Source organism: Hippocampus comes, unplaced genomic scaffold (genome assembly GCF_001891065.2).
Source record: "Hippocampus comes isolate QL1 unplaced genomic scaffold, H_comes_QL1_v1.1 scaffold137, whole genome shotgun sequence".
Taxonomy (NCBI): Eukaryota; Metazoa; Chordata; class Actinopteri; order Syngnathiformes; family Syngnathidae; genus Hippocampus; species Hippocampus comes.
The window spans coordinates 430,987-450,792 of NW_017806002.1; the positions used below are offsets into that span (position 1 = coordinate 430,987).

A 19,806-nucleotide genomic window follows, 5' to 3' on the forward strand; every position below is an offset into this window, starting at 1 on the left:
ACACACACACACACACACACACACACACACACAGCCAGTCTGCACATCAAACTTTTTCTCCAGAAACCGCGCTCTTGTAAGCCGAGTTTCTACAAGGCTATACACAATTTATTTTGTGTGACTTTGCTAATTCGTAAGAAATTCATGGAAGTAGATGACCTCAATGTATCCCACGGGGAGAATCCAAATGTAGCAAGGTACTGTGTACATGTACCTTCAAAGTGTTTTCAAACAAGAGTTGTAATTTCGGGTTTAAATGTAGCCCTACCCCTATTGCAAATAGACGACATATACAAGCCCGCAATTCTTCATACCCCATGTTGGGGGGTGCGGACTTAATAGCATATTCTAAATAAGAGGGGGATTCGTGCAAAGGGAACCCTCAAAACATTTCCCCCAATCCACAGAGACACAACACATGCAAACACAGCGCTTGGCACTGGTTACGAAGTGCAGCGTGGCCCCGCTGGTGATGGGAGCCATCAAAACAGGAGGCACAAACAAGATTTGGACCAAAAGCTGTCTGAACACAGAGCAGTCTGTTTGCTTTTAGCTGCGTGAGCTAATCCTCCTCCTTTGCCCAGCTTTGGAGGTGGTCAGTGGGCGGATTGGAGGTAGGAGCAGCATGCCGATTTGTCATATGGCACCAGCAGGGCTCGCTTCTGCTCCGATGTGATCCAACATTGGTGGAGCTTTAGGGGGGGGGCGCAGCATTTAAATGGAATGCATATGTAGACAGCTCCTCTTGTTGGTGCTTTTAACCTCCAGTTTTAAATTAAGGATATGGGTAAATACTGGCTCATTGATCACGGTTCAGAAATCCCCGCAGGGGTAACATTCCAGATCTCCCCCCTCCCAAAAGGTGAAAATCCACAGTACAGAGAGATCATATATTTATTTAAAAAAATCTCTCTCTCTCTCTTTCTGACAATTATTAGAATCAGCCTCAGCCTTAAAAATCCATATCGGTCGGGCCCTAACAAACCATCGAGCAACACATTTAGAAAGATAGAATAAGAAGACTCACAGGCCTTTATTCTTTCTCCTCTATGAAAACAGTACAGCAGGTTAATGACTAACTAATTACGTGCCTCCCTTCCTCTTAGTCCACATATCCAACACACAGATACAACATATTTTCTATACATTTTACGCTTCTAAATGTTTTCGGTTGTATTCAAATAGATTTAAATTGTGTTCAAAAAGTGTGTTTTAATAGGAATACAACATTGAAATGCATATTGCGGGCATCCCTGGAACATATCCCCCGTACTGTATGTGCTGAGCTGCCGCACTACATTCGATGCACGCTCTAATTACCACGTTCCATAGGGGATGCTTATAGGCCCGGACTTTGAATGAGCCTCGACGACCATGTAAAGTCCGTTTGAGTTCCGTCTCTTGTTACCGAGAGATGGCGCAGGTCTGGATGTGCAACTCGCTCTCAGCATTCCAGGAGTTAGGTGGGATTAAGGGAGTTTAAACTCCTACCCGCCTCACCACTCACCGCACCCCTTGACTGCAGCGGCTTAGCGTCTCAACCCACAGCAGATGCAGACCAAGATTTCCTGTCTCTGCGGCAGATGGGCTTGAGTCTTAATCACAGAGCTGGAAATCGGGCGGCGATCGGGGAGAAATTGATGATGACTAACCCAATACAGGCATCTGTTCTGTGGCTGACAGAACAGGCGACACTGATCAACACTAATCACTCAATTCTCTCACTGCACACACACACGGAGTCTCTTCGACATTTTTAATGATGTCTTACAAAAGATTTCATGGCACTTTCATATAACTTTATCCAAAACACGAGAAAAATAGGCTTGTGTTGCAAAAGAGACTCTGTTCTCAATGGTTTTTGGGTCAACAAAGCTTACTTGCTTGGCAACTTTTTGCATTAAGAGGATAAATAGAAATCGCTCACAATAATAAGGAATACAAATAGATACAAAGAATAAAAATGATAAATATGATGACCTAACCCATTTTAAATCATGCCAGCGTGTGCACAGTTGTTTTTAAAGTGATCCTGTGCCTTGTTAAAGCAATTATATTTTATTGGATTTATTTGTAAATACTCCTTCCTGGATGGAATGAATGGCGATACCATGAATCTATTCGAGATCTCCCCCCCACCCCAAAAAAACAACCTTTTTTTGGAATATGTGTGGAAAATGGCACCCACATGTCTTAATAAAATAATTGAATTGCATCTAACATACAAAATAATATGTCCATGGTGACTAATTAAATTTATTAAAGCTAACGCTGGTGTTTGCGGCTTGACCATCAGGGGGCAGTATAATCCAATCATATAGACAAAAACAAAGAAGAGTTTCACAGCGACAGGACAGTAAGTGACCAATTTCCATCTGTCATATAAGCCGTTTTTTCGCAGGGAACAAAGAATGTATGCCTGTGAACTTGAACATATTGTCAGTATATATTTATAATATTTAAACGTGGTAAAAATAAATCTGATTTCATTCATTATTTATCTCTTAGTACAATACTTGTACGAGTACAAATGATATATGGCTGAGGTAATCGCTATCTCACCATCAGACATCCAGACCCCACTTTTAGCCCCAATAGCAACCAATAAGAAGAAGGCGGAGATGCGCATTTCCCACCCTGGGGGAGGCTGGAGGTGACGAAGCCCTTCGCACTGCACCCGAAAGAGACAAGAACCTTGTAACAAAAAGAGAAAAGAGCCCGCACTTCACAGCGTATGAAAGGCCGGCCCTCGAACAAAAGAGGCGGCAGATCTTTAGCCCACATCAGCCATGACGGAACCCCAGCTGACACTCTTAACACGGGGTCACCCCTGGGAGAATGGAGGCCACAACCCCTGGGAGCCCCTGACATGACGCCCGCACAACGGCCAAACGCTGGCTCGCATGCACCGCGGCGACAAGGTGACGGTCTCTAGTGGGGGGCAGCTCAGAGGACAAGAGGAAGGGTGGGCGGGCAGGGTAAGTGGGGGGGTCGCATGAAGACGAGAGAAAAGACTGAAGGCCACAATGGATGCAAAATTCGAAGGGACATACAAGAATAAGCCCACTTGGCGGATGGCGAGGAGACGGGCCCGTCAAGGATGTCATGTTGTGGCTTCCTAGAGGTCAGCAGACAGATGGGAATGGAAATGAGCCGGCCCTGAGAGCGCATTTTAATCTGCCCGCCAACGGATCATCCCGTCATTACGTGCTCTTGTGAATATGCGAGCGCGCTGGAGATCCAAAACACAACCAACCAACCCGAGCAAAGACGTAAAGCATTACTGTATTTTTGTAACGTTTTGTTACAGAAATAAATTGAGATGCAATGTTGGAGACATTAACGAACTTTATTTAAAAGGTATAAGCACACTTGGTCAAATGAAGTTTTGTGTAAACCTAAGTTATCAACTTCCATTTTGTTAAAAGATCATTTTTTTGTCCTGAACCAGATGTCACATTGAACCTGTTAGCCCAGCGAGATTGAGCCCAGAGATCAGTGTGTGCAAAGTTGAGGTCTGGTACTCTGCTTCTGGCTTTTGAAACTGGACATTTCCACTTCATCCCAGAGGAGGAACGGACATGTTGTTGAGGTCACTTAAATGATACTGAAAATGGAATGCATTTTCTGTTGCATCATGGTCTATATCATCATTTGAGGAGCCGATTATTCCGTAAAGTGTCAGATGTGGCTGTATGTTTGTTTAAGTCATTTTAATTTGGCTCTGTTTCTTTCACGTTGCTGGCAACCAGTTCAGGGTGTCCCCCGCCTACTGCCCGAAGACAGCTGGGATAGGCTGCAGCACGCCCCGTGACCCTTGTGAGGATAAAGTGGATCAGAAAATGGATGGATGTTTCTTTTACGTGCTTGGATGCTACAGCTCTTTGTTCGATGTAAAAAAAAAAAAAAAAAAAAAAAAAAGTAAACGACTTTACATAATATTCATCAAACAGCTCCACGGGATTGAATTTTATCCGTAAGCCTTCTTAACGTGCAAGAAGTAGTAGAATATTATTATTTTGGGTTGGAAACAGTAATATTGTTCATCATTCGGTTCCACTGGATTGTATTTTGTTAGTTACACATCCCCAAACATGGAAGTTAATGTTGTAGGAGACAGCTACTATTTTTCCTGAATTCAATAACTTTCATCAAGCCAGTTAAGTGGAAGCACAAGCCCTTGACGTTCACTTGATTGGTTCGCGCCACGTTTGAGGCTAATTTCTCCCACTGAAAGGAACAATGGGATGAAAAATGGCATAAATTGGCCTCAGCTGAATGACTTTAATAGTCGCGCCATCGAAGAAGGGACTAACGTATGCCCTCCTGCACAAATTTTAATGCTTTCGACTCAAAACTGCTCCAGAAAACGTTCAAATCCAATCCCTCGTTTTTCGAGCTTTTAATGAAGATGAGACTACGTTAGCGTTTGGAGGGGGGAAAAAATTACAGAGTATTTGACCCATTGGAGCGATATTCATATTTTATATTTTTGACTGAAGTCAAAGTTAATGAAAAATCACTAAATCCTCATGTCACTGGATCGCTCCTTGCTCTCTTTATCAAACGACCATCTGGCCAGCGGACTGAGCTGTGATTGGCCGGTTGGGGTGGGGTGGGGGTGGGGGTGGGGCAGAGTGGGTGTGTCGGCGTCTTTGGGAAAGGTCGAGGGTCATGGCCCTTTGACAACAGGTCAAGGCTTGGCCTGCAGCCGCTGTTCTCGCCGGAGCGTTCGAAACGTCGGACGCGATGCAGAACGGACACAATGACTCAGCGCTTCGCGCGACTCCCACGCACATCCCCCAAAACTCTCAATCAAAGTTATACTCAGTTCCATGGGAGTTATGTCGGGCTTTCTGCAATTCGTTTGGATTCCCTACAGCAGCCCATTTAGGCAGGAAACAAATTGGACCTGAATGAGTATTGCCCAGTTGTAGTGAAATCCAATTCCTTTTCATTACTTCAAGATGTAGCAGTGACATCACGTTTATATTCTCAATTTCTATTGTACAATGTTTGGCAGCAAAAAAATAATCGGGCCTGAATTATTTTTGGTTGTTACCAAAAATCAAAAATGCATTTGCATCAAGATGTAATGGCAACATAACAATGTGGTTGATTTAAATGTTTAGGCAATCATTTCTGGTCTCTTGTGGTTTCTGACCCGTGGATTTATAAAACAGCCCATCAAGGCAGCAAACTAGACATTGCCAGCCACGTGTGCAGCTGTTGTATTTACACGGAAGGGTGCAATATGTCTCTTAAAATGGTTCAACCAAACGCAACTTCACTCTATTATGGGTTCCAAATTGTTTGGGTTTGAATAGCAGGACATTTCAAACCAGCCAGACCTGAAATATTGGCGCCCACAGAAATTTGCTAGTGCCATCTTGTTTGTAATACTTCATGACACAGTGATAGTAAATTTTTATGGCATGCCATTTAGACTAATAAGGGCTTCATTTGTGAATGAATGTACCCACTACTACTTCGTTTCAAGTCGTAAAATCCAATCTATTACTTCAACACGCTAACATAATAGCATGCTTACATTCTGTTGTCAGCTAGTCGGGTTTGAATTAGTTGCACCGAGTTTGCTGCTTGTTCTCAAGCTGTGAATTAGACTTAAAGACATAGCGACGACACAACATTCCTGTTCTGTTTCAATTTTATGGCAGCCCCGTTTAGACAACAAAAACTACTCGGCTTGATTGAATTCATTAGATAACCTACTGCTCAGTCCTCCTCAGCATCCTTGAAGTTACGTTTCCGCTGCTTCACGACGTCGCGACGACATACAGTGGACGTATCCTTGATTGTTTGCATTGAGGGACTTGAAATGGCGCAAGATACGTATTGAATTAACTTTTGGGGGGCAGGGGTGGCACAACCCTAATATATATCGATATCTATAAAGAAGTGCTAAAATGAGTGAATTTGCATTGATCGATGGCACCTCCCACCATCCACAATCCCGACTGCGGACAGGCGAGTTGCGGCTCTTATTAATAAAGCTGCGTGACACGCAAGGGAGTCTGAGGCCGGCCGATAACGTGGACTCTTTTTGTATTTGGCCCGCTTAAGCTTGATGTGCGAGCCACCGTCTGGCCTTTGAGCAGCTTGGCCTGTCAGGCTGATGTATGGCAGCAGCGCTGGTGTGCAGCTCCCCAAGGAGCACGGCCTGTCTGCTAAGTGGGACACGACTGACAGTGAACCACGGCCAATGCGCATCGCCCACCCACCCCCACACCTATCGCTCCGTCATGTGTATGAAACACACACTGTCAAAGGCTGACTGCACAGCATTGACTTTTTTTTTTTTTTTTTTTAAGATAACAAATAATAATACATGTGAAACATCATGATGTGGTTTGGGACAATTTTGTCAATCACGTGCTTTGCATTAACTGCTGGAGTGATTCCTTGAGATAAGAGATTAATTTGTTCCGTGAGCAGGCTTCAGTTACTCGCAAGTCGCAACTCATCTTTCCCAATTGGGATGAATGGGACTGCCAATAATCCAAAGCAGTTACTGCTCCAAACCCATCCAAAAAGTAAAATGTATGAGAATGTTTGTCATTACTATTGGTGAAATGACAGGTTTGATTTTAGTGCTTGGAAGAAAGCAGCAGTTGGCTAACTAATTGACTAAAATCAAGCCTGACTAGTTTTTCGTGAGTAAACAACCTGTCATACAAATTGAGACAGTAAGTAAACAGGCTTTCTCAGGCCCAACTAGTTTTTTGTTGCCAAAACTATCTGCCATGGAAAGTGAAACAGAACAAATTGGATTTCACTATTTGGCAGCAGGCTAACTCAGGCCCGACTAGTTTGTTTTTACGACCTTAATGGGTTGGTGTGTAATTCAGACAAGGTAGGAAACCACAAGTATTATCATTGTAAGTATTTCCGCTCCACTTATACTGTTCCCAACCAAATTTAAACAAATGGAGTGAGGTCCAGCTGACAGACCAATTTAGCTTGAGGCTATGTCTACATTTCGGAAACTTAGGTTGCTTTAGAGTGTTTTTTTTTTTTTTAGGTCACTACACTTTCCAATTGCATTTTTTTTTCTGATTGATTCATGATCATCATTCATATAAATGAGGCTATGTTGCTAAGAAGTAGGCTCTCACTATTTAGCAGCAACCATGAGAGCGCAAAAGTCATTCAGTGCCCAACTACAGTTGCTTGCTGCCTAAGGGGGCTGCTACAGGCATTTTGTCAATTCCCGTGGAAGACTACAGCCGTTTAAACACTTAGCTGGCTAGCTCATTTGAAAGAATACAACCCTATTAATCTCTGAAACCGCTTTGTGCTGCGAGCCAAAATTCGACAAACAAAAAGGTTGCAGATAATCCGGCATTAGATGGTGGCAGCAAACTTCACAACATCCGGCCACCATCAGTTCACATTAATTACCTCGCAGTGAAAGTACAGGTAGGAGTAGCGGTTTTGTTTTGTGCTCAGAATTTCTTTTCTTTTTTTTTTTTTTTGCCGAATTTCTTGTTTCTGACCGCGGGTTGTAAGAAAAAAGAAGTGGATAATATCTGCTGAATGAAATCATGAAATCATCTGAACATATGAACATTTTGAAAAACAAATAGTGAAAATTAGATTCAGCAGTAGTGAAGTGAAAGAAATGTTGCATATCCTCTTTTGGGTTTTATACAGTACAGCACTTGTCAAGAGTTTGTATCTAATTGTAAAACATGTCACATATTTTGAGGGCTGTTCTTTTCCTGCCGCAAATGGATTCAACGGCATTTCCATTCATTTCAACGGATAAAACTGATATGGTATAAATGTAAAAACTGTAAGTCTAATACTTCTTAACCATAGCCATTGTTTCCCCCCCCCCCCCTTTTGTGCAACTTTGTTCAGTTTTTGTGCGAAAGGTTCCCCTGTGATGACACATCTTCTGGCTGGCGCTCAGACCGCGGCGATGCCCACAGAGATGTCCACTCATTTGCGAGTCCCACACAGCAGCTGCTGTGTGACCGAGACACGCAGCCAGTCAGCCAGCCCCCCCTTACACCAACCACCCCCATCTTCTATGCTCTTTTGTCCACGCTGACCCACTCAGGACGCCATCACGATGACACCCACACCCACCCACGCGCAGCTTATCCCGCCGTGGCTACCCTCAAACGCACACACTCACACAGATATATCCATATCCCCAACCTCATTAAACTTTTAACCCCATCACCACCTTAAAATAGCCTTTCTCCACCCCCCTCCTCCGAAATCTGCCTAAAATCCATCACATTTCCATTTATCTTCGCGCAGAGTAGGGGTGTTGTATGATGCAAACATATTTGTTACATATTTGGAGTCTCTTGTGTTGTGAAATCCCCAAATAATTAGGAACAGTGACAATGCCAAAAGCAGCGTGAAGATGCAATTTCTGGAGAACTTGCATGTGAATGCTGAAATGGTGAATGAAAAAAAGTGGAATGATATTGAAATTGAATCACGTGGAAAGATATGGAATGACATTGGAAGTTATGGAAGGAAGCGGACTGATTTTGGTGTAAAATGTGGAAAATGTTCGTGAAAATGTGGAATGATATGGAATGGTACTTGTAAAAATTGTGCAATATGTCAATGAAAAATGCAGAAGGATCTTGAATGACATGCAATTATATTAATATACTGTATATCGAATGATGTGGAATGATTGAAATTATCCATCCATTTTCAACACTGCTTATCTTGAACAGGGTTGCGGGGAGTTGCTTGAGCCTATCCCAGCTCACTTCGGGTGGAACGCAGACGACACCTTGAACTGGCCGCCAGCCAGTCACATAAAGAGACAAACAACCATCATACGCCCACAATCACACCTAGGGACAAATTAGAGTGTTCAAGCAGCCTGCCATGCATGTTTTTGGAATGTGGGAGGAAACCGGACTACCCGGAGAAAACCCATGCAGGCCCGGGGAGAACATGCAAACTCCACACAGGAAAGCCAGAGCTAGAATCGAACCCACAACCTCTGCACTGTGAGGTCGAAGCGCCAACTACCGGGCCACCCTGAATTGGGTGGGTATTTGGGGGTGAAAATGTGGAACTGCGGGAAAACTGTGAATTGTTGGAATGACATGTATTTTTGGAATCTGTTGAAGTTGGAATGGTGAGAAGGTGAAATCTGGAAGGGGGAGCATTTCAAACTAGTGAGGAGAATGAAATGTAAGAAAGCTAAATGGTGTACAGTAGAAAAACGTGTGAATACTTCCAGCATTGACACAATCAAATACCTGCATGAGTGCAGGGGGTGTCCCGCCACCAACTACAATTCTAAAAATAAAATCTCAGAGGAACTGTTATAAAAAGCCCACTTTCCATCCATCCATTATCTATAGCGTGTGCCCTCATTTGGGTTGCTGTTGTGAGCTGGAACCTATCCAAGATGACTCTTTGACAAGCGAAATGGCCTACAACCTAGACCGGTCAACAATCAATGAAATACAAGTAACTTTCTGTGGTGATTGTTCTCATAGTGACTTTTGCAGAGAGAGGTGGGGTTCACCCAGGTGTGGTCGCCAATCAATTACTGGGCCCATTTAGTCAATCAACCATTAAACAAATTCAGAGTCTTCAAATTTTGCTTGTAATATAACATGTTTGCATGTTGTGTAACACCCACGCAAGACCAGCAAGCTAAACACTGTTTCACTGTGCTGCCCACCCCAAACATGAAACACAGAAATGCTCATCCATCCATTTTTTTATGCGCAGGGCACATATCGCCAAACAACCATTAATACCTCAGGCAAATTATAGCGTATTCAGTGAACGCAGGTTAGATGAAACATACATGTTTTTGGAATGTGGGAAGAAGCTGCAGTAACTGGAGAAGAAAAATGCAAAAACCATACTGGGGAGATTCAAACCCAAAAACTCTTAAGTGTGAGGCACATGTACTCGTATGTGCGTAGTATCCACTCATCCCATCCATCCATTTTCAATAGCGCTTCTCCATATAAGTATGCTATCCCAGACTACAACCTGAACTGGACGTCAGTCAGTCGCAGTGCGCATATAGAGACTGACAACCATTTCCACGGTCAGTGGGGACTGAACCTACGCGGCATGCACCCAAGTCAAGCCAAAGCAGATCATCATAATCCATCATAAAAAATAAAAAAAAAAAAGAGCAAAAATATTTGGCATGGCCCTGAGAGGAAATGCTGCATACCAGTGATTCTCATCACTGCCTAAGTGCAGTTCGGTTGTATTTAACTTTGTAGTTCAATACATTGGCATTTCATCTTTAAGAAATGTTTTTGATTAAATATTTATTTAGAAATGATGTTACTTTTATGTTCCAGACATTTTGATTGGAGCATTTTAAGGTTTCTTATATTTGAGTGCAGTGTTCATTTTCAAATTGTGCTTAATGTCACAGTGGCTTACAATAACACGGGGTGGATTTGAAACAAATCCGAATTGTACTGTTCACCCAGCATGAAAAAAAAATCTGATACGTGTGACATATGGGCAAAATAAATCTGAATTGAGCTGCAGTGTGAACATAGCCTACAGATTTTAACGAACAAAACACTGGTCTCGTCGCTATATTTCAATATTGGACATGTTGGTACTACTTTGAGTGACAGTAAGTAAAAGTCCCTGTCAAAAGTTTGAAAACCACTGCCATACAGTCGAAGCGCGATGTGCACAAAGTTGACAAGTCCAATATGAATGCATTTCTCAAAAGCAACTCAATCAAACTCCACTTACTCTGCACGACTTCCTGGCCATCTTGCCGCTCAAGTCATATTTCCCCTTTAAGTCCCTGAGCAGCCTCTCCAGGTTCGCCTTCTCCTCTTTGCCGCTGTAGTCCGGGTCCAGGAGCACGTAGGCCCTCCAGTTGGCCGAGTCGAAGCCCCAGTGCACGGTCCGGTTCTCCAGCCGCTTGTGGCTGTGCACCACGAACTTCCGCGGCGGGAACATGAGCCTGCAATCGAGGCACTGCACGCAGGCGGCTCCGGGGCCAGAGTAGAGCTCCGGCACAAACAAGCCCTTGCATCGGCCGAAGCACTCGTGGTATACCCGGAAGCTGGCCTCGGTGCGCTCCAGCTCCAGAAGGACGCCGCCTCCGCCGCCGCCGCCTCCTCCTCCTCCGCCGCCGCCGCGCTCCTTGCTTCCTCCGCCGCGGCGCGGCGGGTACGACCCGCCGTAGATGAGCGCGTTGCACAGGCGCTCGGCGTCCGTCTGCGTGATGAGGCCGCAGGAGGGCGCCGAGAAGGGCAGGATGCCCACCACCTTGAGGATCTCCAGCTGGTCGGCAGTGCAACGCGAGCAATAAATGTGCAAATCGTCGCACACCGAGTTGATCTGCTGCAGGGAAAAGTCCCGTAGCACGCTGTTGAGAATCTGCGGTAGGCACAGGCGCTTCTCGCCGCCCACCACGAAGCAAGAGATGGGTTCGCGCTCCAGGAGTGTCTCGCAGCGCTCCGTGGAGCGGTCCGACGGGATGAAGAGCGGCCCGGACATGACCGGGGGAGTGTGGGCCGGCAGGCTTAGCACCATCTCGGCTTTGGCGTCCTTGAACAGAGACTCCTGGTGGTGCCACCGGGCGGAGAACGCCGCCGGTCCGCTGAGGGAGCGCATGGAGCTCAGATGGAACTGCTTCAGAGTTTGCTGAAGTCCAGGGTGAGGCTGGAAGCTGCTAACCTCCATCTTTTTCTTCTTTCTTTTTTTTGGGATGTGTGTGAATAACAAAGGCTAAAAACTTTGGGAAAAGAATCGCTTTACTCGTTTCAAGGCGTCTCGTTCACTCTTCGTCCGAGCTGAGCATTTCCACGCCGCCAGTCAGACAGCTTCCCCCGGACAAGGAGCAGCTTTCCTTCCCGGTGCGGCCCATTCAAAAAAAAAAAAAAGAGGACTCAAATGGCTTGCCCTATCCCTCTCTTTCGCTCTCCCTTTTAATAAAACAGCTTCCCGCAGTCGGAAAAAAATCCCCAAAAGAAAACTCAGCATACAATCACGAGTGTTGTTTCTTACGCGCCCCACAGCCGTTTTACGCACTCCTATGTGCGCCTCAAATGTGCAACCAAGTCAGTCTCTCTCTCTTCGCGCGCCCGCTCTCTCTCTCTCTCTCTCTCTCTCTCTCTCTCTCTCTCTCTCTCTAACTCCCTCCCTCTCTCTGTTTGTTTGTGTCTGCTTCAGTCATTGAATCCCAGCCAGGAATGTGACTGACTCCCCGGGCTTTGGCTCTTCCCGCAGACAGCTGTGACTCCCACTGCTACATGGCAGCTGCACACCAACTAAGAAAAAAAAAATCCTTCCGAAGTGAGGCGAGGGGTGGAGCGTCGAGGGGAAATATGTTGTATAAGGGAGGAAAATGATTCAAAATGTTGAGAGCCCGGAAGATTCGCTCCTAAACAATAAAACAGAAGTTAAATTTCAGTTCATTAAATTGCAGTTAATCATATTTATCATAAAATCAAGACATGTTGATATTTGTGTAAGTATAAATTATAATATATACGTTTTAGGAAGTTTTTGTGAATGGTTTTTTTTCAATTTTCAGAGTTTTTTTTTAGTTTTGGTGGGAATATTTTTTTTGGTTTATGTAAGTAAATTGAATTCACCTTGAAAATGAAAAATCAATTAAAAAAAACACTTTTTCTTCCCCAAAGTTGGGTTAGCTTTTTTTCCATCAAAAATATTTGACCATCATTGTCATTTACTCTCACAATCTAGAAATATAAATTATCTTGAGAAAATGATTCAAAATGTTGAGAGCACGGCAGATTCGCTCCTTTACAATAAAACAGAAGTTAAATTTCAGTTCATTAAATTGCAGTTAATCATATTTATCATAAAATCAAGACATGTTGATATTTGTGTAAGTATAAATTATAATATATACGTTTTAGGAAGTTTTTGTGAATATTTTTTTTAAAATTTTCAGTTTTTTTTTAGTTTTGGTGGGAATATTTTTTTGGGGTTTATGTAAGTAAATTGAATTCATCTTGAAAATGAAAAATCAATTCCGAAAAAAAACACTTTTTCTTCCCCAAAGTTGGGTGAGCTTTTTTTTCATCAAAAATATTTGACCATCATTATTTACTCTCACAATCTAGAAATATAAATTATCTTGGAATTATACGACAGAAAAAAAAATGTCTTCATTTTTACAGTAGTTCGATTTTAATCTTGAAATATAACTAAAAAATACTTCAGTGTAATGTTGATTTTAATCTGTAAACATATATTTAATCTTGAAAACCTACAATTTAATTTTCATGATTGACTTTAATGTTGAAAATACAAGTATTACTAATATTTACTGGTATTGTCATCATAATGAAAGATTATCTTATATATATTTAATCTTGAAAATCTACAACTTCATTTTCATGCTTTTATGACTTTAATGTTGAAAATACTAGTATTACAAGTACTTACTGGTATTGTCATCATAATGAAAGATTATCTTAAAGATACAACTTGATTCTCATGATAAAAGTTACTGTACTACAGTAACTTCAAGGTAAGATTACAGTGTCTGTAATTTTGTAATTAGATGTCGACAAAACTCTTTTTTTTAAACCACTAAAGTATATATTTTTTCCTATATATGATGAATGACCACAATAACGACCACAAATTTTGAAACATTTCAATTCTCATCGCGTTTTTGTTTTTTTTACACCGATCACATGTTTCTTTTCCTTTTGCTGACCACAGGAGAGCGCTATAAATCAACAAATGCATTTTGGACCAGACTGCACGTACCACATCATACCTGTAGCCTGATGCACTCAAAGGAACAGTGTGCAGTGTAAAAACAACTACAGAAACTGTATATTTTATTATTAGACCATAAAAGGCAGGTGATACAAGTTACTGTATTACAGTAACTTCAAGTTAAGATTACAGTGTCTGTAATTTTGTAATTAGATGTAGACAAAACTTTTTTAAAATCACTAAAGTAGATATTTTTTCCTATGTATGATGAATGCCCACAATAACGACCACAAATTTTGAAACATGACTCAATTCTCATCGTGTTTTTTTTTTTTTTTTTTTACACCTATCACGTTTCTTTTCCTTTTGCTGACCACAGGAGAGCGCTATAAATCAACAAATGCATTTTGGACCAGACTGCACGTACCACATCATACCTGTAGCCTGATGCACTCAAAGGAACAGTGTGCAGTGTAAAAACAACTACAGAAACTGTATATTTTATTATTAGACCATAAAAGGCAGCGATACTCGAGAACATAAATACACTTGTAGCATATCTAATTCGTTTTCTTTAATCTGGACTGCTGCTACTTCTTCCGCCAGCAGTCCAGCGAATAAGGCATAAATGAATGAGGTCAACCTAAAAAGAGTGAAGAATCCAGTGCAGTAAAAAAAAAAAAAACACAACAAAGATCACACGAGGCATCACCAACGTTGCATTGAAACAGCTGCTTTAAACTGACTAATTGAAAGCACTTGGCAACCGAAAGGAGATTTATTTTAACGATACAAAATGCTTAAAAGAACGCAAACCGTACCTTATTACAGCACCACATCTAATATTTACATTTAATGTTCCAGTGCTGTGAAACACCGTTAAGATGATGTTCAACTTGAAAATGTTCAACTGGAGCCACTTTAAGACGCCTTTAAAAGCACATTCCCCCATCTCAGTCCATCTTCTTCATTAAGACCACAAATCTCAAAAGCTTGTTTACGTGATGCCCGTCATCTACCTAATCCTCCTTTTTGCCCTTGAAATCACACACTTATGTCCTCATAGTAAATGTTACACGTTGGACTTAAATCAAGGCGGTACTGCGCTAATTCACACAGGCCCAGGTATGGTAACAGAACAGAAGACATCTGAGAATATTTCCTCGCCAAGGAGGATGGTCTCGCGATTGTCCTCCTCCCAGCCATATCTAACCTACTTTTTCGAAGCAACATTGGAAAACATGGGCTTCTCAGGAGTGTTATCAGTCCAGAGATAATCACGTTCAGCCCAATTCCGGCGGCTTGTTGTCATACTGCGGCGGCGGCGTGATGGGCTCGATGGTTACCGGGTTGTGCGTGGGGCTGCGGATTTGGATGCGAAAGTCCTTCAGGTGCAGCTTGTCAGACTTGATCCGCCTCACCCGCAGGGGGCGCAGCAGGCGGCTGGCCCGGCTGCCGCTGCGCGCCGGCAGACTGGGCTGCCGGGCTGCGTCAGCTTGCTGCTCAGCCACGGTCGGCGGCGGTGCGGGGTTGTTGAGGGGAGAGTCCTCAGTGGCCTGGTCTCTGTCCTCGTTCTCCACGGCTGCGATGATGTCCTCGTAGGATGGCAGGTGGGTGTTGCTTTGGCGGAGGTTGCTCTGACGCACAGGATAGTCGCTGCTGCCGACCACCTCGTCGTAGCTTGGCACATTGAATGCGGCTGGATCTGGAACACTGGGGATCATCAATAAAAACGCCATCAGACACCTTGAAGGCCCGCCGAACACTCAGCGGCACTGGCGAACACGACTGAATTGGATAGTTGTGAACAAATGATGGTGGGCAACACACCCAATTGACCCTCGCACGTATACCAACTCGCTGCAACGGGAAGCTGTGAACCAACGAGTTCCATATCGGGAAACAATGTTTTGAAGCGCTGCATATACTGTAATGCAGTGGTCCCCAACACCCGGGCCGCGGACCGGCCCGGGTGTCATTTTGTACCGGGCCGCACAGAAAGAATAAATAATGTACATTACTTCCGTTTTATTTATTTCGGACTCTGAAAGATGTTTTATTTTGAAAAATGACCGGATCCTCTGTTACATCTCTCGACAGTATGTCACTCTTGACGCAGGTGAAGGCGGCACTTCTCGGTCAGGTGATAGGTTACCGCTAAAATGAAACCCGGGAGCTAGCAAAATGAGTAAAAAAAAAAAAAAAAACAAAAAAAAAAACAACCCATGCATCTTTGGGAAGTTTCTTTTGGAAGGAGAAGAGACCCAGGCAGGAGACAGAAGAGGAGCCTATGACTTTCAAGAAAAAGAAGGCTACATTTAATAGACAGTATCAGGAGTCCTACTTAAAATATGGATTTATCTCAACGGGAGATTCCCATGCACTCAGCCCACTCTGCATGACATGCGGCGATGGTGAGTCGTATTTTTCATGCACTTTGTATTTGCGGCTTATCTTATTTTGAAGGCACGTTGAAACGTTACCACAGCGACCAGAAAGCGTTGCGGTCAGATAGGAGGTTCCTCATGTCATGATTCGTGTTTATTATGTTTTGAAAATACCACAGTTTTCATGCAGGTCATATCATATTATTTTGTTGTATTTTTCCGTCACACCTTAAAGGCCGGTCTCTGAAAATATTGTCCGACATTAAACCAGTCCGTGGGACAAAAAAGGTTGGGGACCGCTGCTGTCATGTATTATTTGTTTATTCAACCACAAATAACATGGTGTGGCAGTCAAAGAAGAAATTGTTTGCCCTGACCGCTGTCCCTATCAGGACAACAAAAAAAGAAATTGTTGAGAAATAAAGGGTAGAGGTTGGATATTTCTTGGCAGTTTGTACTTTGTCATCATTGTCAGAGTCATTTAGCCAACAGAGAATCTCTACAATTCACTTTTTTGACACGAGTTGGAGACAGTGGGCTCCTCATAAAAACTAATTGTAGAACACTGCGCGCCAGTTCACTCGCGTTGCTCCACTTTGCTAAATGTGCGCCAGGCCAAAGGCTGTGGTTGGACAACAAGGATTCACAGGACAGGCTGTCCAAATAAAGTGGGCAAAACACACTGTAAACTCGTGACATTCACATTCCCGCGAGTGGCTCACAAAGTTGCAGTTCATCGCTGCCTTGGTGTTTTTTTTAAAACCCAAACACTTCCAGACATCTGCCTTCAGGCTTGTTGGCGCTGATTTCAGTGTTTTGATACGCAGCTCTTGCATGGTGATGAGATCTCGTGCGACCCAAGAAATCACATGAATTTATGGGGAAAAAGATGTACTAAAAGGATCATAGCCAATATCGGGCTATGAAAAGGAAACTCGATTCGATTCATCGATTTTTAAAAAAAATGCTCCTACTAGCCACTTGCTTTTATCTGTGAGACATTTGCTGTGAGTTCTTGCGACCTAGCTTTTTTTCAATGCTTTCTATTTGTTTATAATGCATAAAAACAACAAAGTATGGAAAGACCAATACAGCCGTGCCAATTTGTGGAGGAATATGAAATTGAGCAGATTTGGACAAACGAGGTTTCACTCGACAGCGCCAATATGGTGACTGGTGGCCCAACGGACTGTTGGACACCAGGTCTTGGGTAAGGTTCGGCGCAACTGACTTGCGATTGCCATCTGCAGGGCTCCTTTCTGGCCATACACAAAACAATGTGCGGGTATCCACTGCTGTTATCTGTTTCTTGTCGCAAATTACATTTGCCAGTCATTTTTGGGGAAACAAATTAGTCGCCAGAGTGGTCAGAAAAGTTGCTAAATTTAATAACTCCATTGCTAATTTGGCAAAAATTACTGCTTTTGTAGCCATGTTGTTTGTGTCAGCGGTGCATATTGGCTAGGATGACGGAAAAATACGACACATATGGATGTATAATAAAGGGTGAAACGTTCAAACTGTTCTGAAGAGCACCATACTCACTCTGATTGCTCGCCTGCCGTATGGTCCATGAAGGTCGATGCCATTGGCGCCTCTGTTTGCTCGCTGCTGTTATTGGCTCTACGCTTGCTCCGAACGCCGAGGCAAATGGAGAGGAGCAGCAGGGCGAGGCCGACGCCCACCAGCACCATGGCGACCGACGACGACTTGGAGAGCTGCCCTTGTTCGCTGTCCTCGTTGTCGTTGTCTGCGGTGGAGTTGCTGGACGAGTTGGTGGAGCCGCCCGACACCTCCCCGTCCATGGGGATCACCGTCCATACGATCATGACCACCCCCAGAGCGATGAGGCCCACTCCCAGGGCGCACAGGGCATAGTGAGCCCCCGAACCGGTGCTCTCAGAGCGGGAAGACCGGTTCGCGGGTTGCTCGCCGCTGTTGCAAATGCCTCGACTCGAACACATCCCTGCAGGACACACTGCAACAAACACCAAGGTTACTACAGAGGGTTCATGGGTTAGCAGGCTTAGGGATCCTAAAAAAATAACAACTGAACTTATACTTGTCAGGGGACTTAACTAAAGGATTACATCCATTTTGGAGTCAGTTAAAACGAGTACGAGACAAGGTTGCCTCCTTCTGTCTAAGAGAAATAGTGCAGCACCCCAAATCCTGGAAACTACTGATTGAGGAAAAAAACAATAAATTAAGTCATGATATATATTTTTTATTTGTATTTCTTGCATTTCACACATATTTGTATTGTATACAGTGTACACACAGATATTTTAGAAGCGGATTTTTGTGGGCGGTCCCGATCTTGATCTCCGCTGTATTTGTGTATTTTAAATCTAACATATTTATGTATATTTTTTGCCACTGCCTTTGTATTATTTCTAATATTTCTGTATTTTCATTTAATATTACTGAATTTATTCCTAATGTTTCAGTATTATTCAGTGTGCATGTTTGTCCAACATTTTGTATTTATTTATGTATTTCAGTTTTTTTTATTTTTGCTCATATTTCTGTTATTTAAATTAATCCCCTAATAATTTGTAAGTTTGAATTTGTCATATTTTTTGTAACATTTGCGCTAATTTTTTCCATCTACTGCTTTGCTTTTACATTGTAGTCTCTCTAATATTTGTCAGATTTCTCAGTTTTCCCCCTAATATCTCTATTTCCTTTTTTTAGATTTCTGTAGTTGTCATGTGTGATCCCACAAATACATATTTTCTGTCTTCCTCTTTTGTGTATTTTTCATCTAACAAGTTCCATTTTTTCTAATAAATCTTTTTCCCGTTTAATATTTTTTCTCGAATTTTTCAGTATCTTCACCTAATATTTTTGTACCCTTCATTTGATAAGTTTGCATACCAGTACTATATTTTACCTAACATGTATTTTATATATTTGTAATTTTTGATCGCAACATTTTGTTTATTTTTGCTCATAAAAGGTATTATTGTTGTATTTTAATAATATTTCTGGTAACATGTACACATTGGCCCTCATAGGTGCAAGCGTAGCTCATGCTTTGACTTAATTGTGCCACCTCCATGAGGAAAGAGATTTTTCTGAGCCATGTCGCAATAGCATGAGAACCGTGATCTTTTTTGCTCACTACAACCGTGATATGATTACAGCGTCTTCTCATCTCTCATTATTACATGTCATGTCAATCATTAACCTCGCCACATAGTGGGCTGCAGTTCCCGCTGTATCTGTCACAGGTTCCTGCTCAATAGTGAGCCTAGCTCAACTTCAGCGTCCTTCAGCTTAGCACAAAGGAGGGGGAACCTCCATTTAATAGTTGCCACTTTTAAGCCCCGTTAATCTTCGTCTTTATTACAAACCACATGGGGACACGTAACTAAAACGATAAGTTAATGACCATCCCCTTGGCCATGGTAAATTGAACAAAACCATTGACTTCCTTAATGGGTGACTTACCTTACCTGAGTCACACACACAGGTGTGTACGCCCAGCTCACGCGCACATCGAAACGAACAAAAATACGAGTCCAAATAAAAGAGGCCTGTCCGGAATTTCAAACGTAGTATTTAAAAGCAGCGACTGTGCGGTAGTCCTTCACTTTTATTGGGTTGAATGTAACTTTGGTCCAAACTACCAGCGGCTTCGTTAGTGGCAAACCTCCCCCCTTCCTTCCTGCTCGGCTGGAAGGAGCGCGCCTCTGAAAGTGCAGTG

At 43.0% G+C, this 19,806-nt stretch overlaps 2 protein-coding genes across 2 annotated transcripts in view; both read right to left on the minus strand.

The window, feature by feature from the left end:
- Positions 1 to 12,127, minus strand: part of skib (v-ski avian sarcoma viral oncogene homolog b) — a 53,868-nt gene extending 41,741 nt beyond the window's left edge. The window contains exon 1 of the mRNA XM_019892523.1: positions 10,750 to 12,127. Coding sequence (XP_019748082.1) covers positions 10,750 to 11,691 — 942 coding nt within the window. The 5' untranslated portion in view covers positions 11,692 to 12,127. The remainder of the gene's footprint in view (positions 1 to 10,749) is intronic.
- A 2,054-nt stretch (positions 12,128 to 14,181) lies between these two features.
- tmem51b (transmembrane protein 51b) lies at positions 14,182 to 19,806 on the minus strand. Its single transcript, XM_019892534.1, has 3 exons — positions 19,556 to 19,806; positions 17,640 to 18,072; positions 14,182 to 15,420 (listed from the first exon to the last, which is right to left on the minus strand). The coding sequence occupies exons 2-3, from the start codon at positions 18,056 to 18,058 to the stop codon at positions 14,991 to 14,993; spliced, it is 849 nt and encodes a 282-aa protein (XP_019748093.1). The 5' UTR covers positions 18,059 to 18,072; positions 19,556 to 19,806; the 3' UTR covers positions 14,182 to 14,990.